The following is a 5,196-nucleotide window of genomic DNA, read 5'->3' on the forward strand; positions in this document are numbered from 1 at the left end:
AGGAAGGCTCATAACCTCCTCCAGAACTGTGACATGTGATATAAATAGAATTAATCTCATTTTAATCTTTGAGCATAGGAGAGCAATATAAAATATGAGACATATCATTTTCCAGTTGGGTACCTGGTGCAGTAACAGCAGAAAATACTCTTGTTTGCCTGAACTCAAAAACAGTTTCTTGGATTGCTAGGATTATTTTTTTCTAGGCAGGACATCACCACTGGGGACACACAGAGGGAAGAAACAAAATTATTGATTTGAGCCTTTTTTCTTTTTCTAATGTAAATGTTTACTGTTATAAATTTTCTTCTAAGCATGGCTTTATGTTCTTTCTGTTGTTTACTGGAGTGTTCCATAAATGTCAATATAATAGTGTTGAGCAGGTCTGCTGCATCTTTGCTGATTCTCTAACTATAATACTTGTTCTATTATTTACTGAACACAAAGGGTTTAAGTCTCCAAGTGTAATAGTGGTTTTGTCTATTTTTCTTTTAGTTCTAACAATTTTAGCTTCAAATATTTTGAAGCTTTGTTGGTAGGTACAAGCACTTTAAACATTTTTTTAGTGAAGCAACCCTTTTATAATTATGTAATATTTCACTTTATTTCTTTAATATTTCTTTTTCTGAAGTCCCATTTGTCTGATGTTAATATAGCCCTTCCAGATTTCTTTTGATTAGTGTTTTCATGGATCTCTTTTTCCATTCTTTTACTTTTAATCTTTGTCATTGTATTTAAAGTCAGTTCGTATGTAGATGGGTCTTCTTTAAGAAAAAAATCCATACTGACAATCTCTGTCTTTACATGTCTGTGTTTAGACCATTTACATTTAATGTAACTATTAATATGGTTGTATTTAAGTCTATTACTTCAGTATTCATTTTCCACTTCTGCCCTTTGTTTTGGTCTCTTATTATTCTGTTATAATGTATCTATTTGATTTTTGACTATTTCTTTTTGCATTATGTTTTTAGTGGTTTCTATTAGGATTGCCTACTACTACTATGCTTACTACTTAATCTTCCACAGTCTGTTTATATTTATTTATACTGCTTCATGAAAAATATAGAAATTGTATATAGGTTACTTTACCCTCATTTCTTCATGTTATAGTTGTCAGATGCCTTCCATCTTTAGACTTTGAAAACCCCAACGGGGAATTTTATAACATTTTATTTCAACAGTCTATGCATTTTAAATAAATTAAGAAGAAAAATTATTGTGTATAATGCTTAAATTAACATGGAAATACAGATATCTATTTGAGATCCTGATTTCAATTATTTTGGATATATACCCAGAGGTAGGGTTTTGGTATTATATGGTAGTTCTATTTAAAATTTTTTGAGGAACTCCATAATGTTTTCTATAGCAGCTACACCATTTTACATTCGCAAGAACACTGTACAAGGATTTCAGTTTTGCCACAGCCTCACCTATACTTAACTTTTTAAAAAATAATGGTCATCTTAACATTTGTGAGGTGATATCTCATTGTGGTTTTGATTTGCATTTCCCTGATGATTAGTGATACTGAATACCTTTTCATATACTTGTTCACTATTTGTCTGTTTTCTTGGGAGAAATGTCTATTTGAGTCTTTTGCCCATTTTAAACTTGTTTTTTTTTTTTGTTACTGAGTTTTATGGTTCCTTGCATATTTTGTATATTAGCCACTTATCAATATATGGTTTGCAAATATTTCTCCCTTTCCATAAATTGCTCCATTGCTATACAGAAGCTTTTTAGTTTGATGTAATATCATGGGTCTTTTTTTGCTTTTGTTGTCTGTGCTTTTGGTGTCATGCCCAAGAAATCACTGTCATGTCCAATATTATGAGGCTTTTTCTCTACGTGTTTGTCTAGTAGTTTCACACTTTCAGGTACCATGCTTAAGTCTTTAATTAATTTTGAGTAAGTTTTTGTGTATGGTGTTCAATTTTATTCTTCTGCATGTGGTATTACAATATGCAAGATATGGAAAAGAAAGATTAGTGACAAATAAATAAATAAATTGTGGTATATTCATACAATTAAACATTACTCGGCCTTGAAAAAGAAGAATATCCTGCCATTTGTGACAACACGATTGAACTTGGAGGAGATTATGCTAGGTGAAATAACCCAGTCACAGATGGACAAATAATGCATGATTACACTTATTTGAGGTATCTAAAATAGTCAAATTCATAGAAGCAGAGAATAAAATAATGGTTTCCAGGGACTGGAGGGAGGGAGAAATTGGGAGTTGTTGTTCAATGGTTTTAAAGTTTTAGTTATGTAAAAATAAGTTCTAAAGATCTGCTATACAACATAGTGTCCATAGTTAACAATACAGGCTTGAGCACTTGAAAATTTATTGAGGGTAAATCTCATGTTAATTTTTCTTACAACAATAGCAGCAGCAATAACAACAAAAACAAAGAGTCACAAGGAAACTTTTAGAGGTGACAAACATGTCTATTGCCTTGATTGTGATGATGGTTTCACGGTTGTATGCATATGTCCAAACTCATCAAATTGCATATATTAAATATGTATAGTTTTTGTATATAACTTATACCTCAATAAAGCTGACTGTAAAAGAGAAATGAAAACTAGTTTCTTGTATCTTATCATATATTTACTATTTCTGTTGTTCTTCCTTTGTATTTGAAGTTGCAAATTTTCCTCTGGTATCCTTTCCCTTTAGCCTGAATAACTTCCTTTAGGACTTCGTTTATAGCAGGTCTGCTCACAATGAATTCTCTCAGTTTTCCTTTCGAGAATGTCTTTACTATAATTTCTTTGTGATATTTTTACTGGTATAGAATTCAGGGTTTCTAAAGTTATTTTTTTATTGGTGTTTTAAAAATGTAACGAGAGACAGATCACGCATTCCTACAGGTCACTGTAAGTACTTTGATGTTACTCTAAGAGAAATGGGAAGCTATTGCAAGGATTGGAGTAGATGAGTGACCTATGTATATTTGAAAGATCTCATTGGCTGCTGTATTAAGAATGTTCTGTAGGAGGACAAGCAGGGAAACCATTTGGAAGGCTACTACGGTAATTCATTGAGATGAGGGTGGCTTGACCAAAGAGATAGCAGTGGTCAAACTATGGGTCAATCTTTTAGTTAGGGCCAACTGAATTTCTTGATGGATTCAATGTGAATAGTGAAAGAAAAAATAAGAGTCAAAAATAACTCTGAGGCTATGGGCAGAGATTCTGAAAGAATGAGATGCTGTCGATTGAAAAACAAAAGGTAATAGAAGCAGCATGTTGGCAGTGAGAAGGAGAGGATCAGGAGTCCAGTACTGGTCACACTAATTTAAAATCTTGCACATGTACCCTAAAACTTAAAGTATAATAATAATAAAAAAACTTGACGGTCTTCAGTGTGGTATTTCCAAGCAGAAGGAGAATAGTCATAGAAGTCTGTCTCTTCTACGTCTTGTCTGATGTGACCCAGTAGTAAAAGAAGGAACGTGTTGAAGTCTCTGTTTCTTCTCTGGAGTCAAGCACTCCTCATGGCTCTGTTCTTCCACCTTTCTCACTTTCATCAAATGAGAGACCTTGCTACAAATAGGTCAGGCTGTGCCCTCGAGTTCCTGAAAACCTCAGTGTCACAGGAAGTTTGTGTTCAGCTCCTCCTGCAGTCCCAGGCACTGTGTCACCCACAGCACAGAAGTACTCAGCAGCATCGCTCACATGGGTTGATGGTTTCCTCAGGTAGAAGGAGGTTTCACTCTTCTTAAATTCAGCCTCAAAACCTTTGATGCCTTTAACCTGGGTGGCCTCTGTTAGGTCTTTGAGGAGAAGCTGGAGGCTTTGGCTAGAGTATTGGACATACCAGAAGAGAGAAGGAACTCCACTATAGGAATAGTTGCACTTCAGTTCCAGAGGGGCTTCTTCAGAGACAGTAATGTGGCCATCAAGCTGGGTCACCGACTGGGCTCTGGTTCCTCCTGCAACATCAACACTCTGTTATTGAGACCAGAACAGATCTACCTGTAATGAGACAGAGTCTCTATTTAGATTCCGATTGGAACAATGTTCCTTGTATGGAGACGGGAGCAGGGAAACAATATTATTATACTTACTCAGTGTGAAGAACATTCCAAGCAGCAGAATGACCACTAAGAGCATGGCTAGGCAGTGAGGAAGCTGAGAGCTCTATTCTAGAAGATCTCCTGAGTGGGAAGGAATGTGCCAGAGGATGGTGAGTCCTTATAATGAGGAAAATCTAGGATTCAAGAGTTCCCTGCTTAGGTAAGGCCTAGAGACCACTAGTAAGAGCTGCTCTCTTGACAACAACCACTCTGGTGTTGATCCTACTCAGAATGTGCACCTCAGTGAGCTGTGAGATAAAGCCGCTCAGGAAGGACACAACTCTTCTTAGCAGAGACATTTCCGGTCTGTGAGACATTGCCCCCTGGAGGTCAAATGTGGAAACACACTGAGTCTTTTGGGTTTGGGCTCCATTTCCTTGGTTTGAATTTCTTAGCAGAATAATCTGATGACAGTGTTTTCAGGGGTCTGCTTATGAGGAAGCTATTTTAATCTTATAAAGTAAATAATATTATTTAATCCTATGAAGTAAATACTATTATCATCGTCATTTTATAAACGGGGAAACTAAAGCATGGAAGAAAAGATTCAATTTGTCCAAGTCATAGTAAGTGATAGTGATGTAGGTGATCCCCAAAACCAGCCCAGCAGGTTTCCTGGCTTCACACAGGAAAGAATTCATGAGTGAGCTGACAGAGCAAAGTGAAGGCAAGTGTATTGGAGCTACAGAGTACAGGAAAGTGGTTGCTCCATAGACAGAGTAATAGCAGCAGCAGTTACAGCCCTTGTGGATTGTTGGCTAGCTATATATATGGCTATTTTTTGATTATATTCTAAATAATAAATAAGTTCATGAATTACCTGGAAAAGGAACCCTAAACTGAGGGTTCCTCCCCTTTTAAGCCATATAAGGTAACTTCTGGGGATTGTCATGGCATTTGTAAACTGTCATGGTGGTGGTGGGAGTTTCACTTAGCATGCAAATGTATTATAATTAGTGTATAATGAGCAGTGGGGCCAATCAGAGGTCACTTTCATCTCCATCTTGGTTTTAGCTGGTTTTGGCCACTCTCTTTGCTGCATTCTGTTTTGATCAGCTCCTGTTTTGTTCAGCAGGGTCTTGTGACCAGTGCTCAGAAAACA

At 36.1% G+C, this 5,196-nt stretch overlaps 1 gene segment (V, D, J or C); it reads right to left on the reverse strand.

The window, feature by feature from the left end:
- Nucleotides 1-3,561: 3,561 nt before the first annotated feature.
- LOC134730171 (T cell receptor alpha variable 8-2-like) lies at nt 3,562-4,131 on the reverse strand. The segment is given in 2 exon segments: nt 3,562-3,950; nt 4,086-4,131. Coding segments are annotated over 2 exon segments (435 nt in total).
- Nucleotides 4,132-5,196: the final 1,065 nt, after the last annotated feature.

The sequence above is a fragment of the Pan paniscus genome, chromosome 23 (assembly GCF_029289425.2).
Source record: "Pan paniscus chromosome 23, NHGRI_mPanPan1-v2.0_pri, whole genome shotgun sequence".
Taxonomy (NCBI): Eukaryota; Metazoa; Chordata; class Mammalia; order Primates; family Hominidae; genus Pan; species Pan paniscus.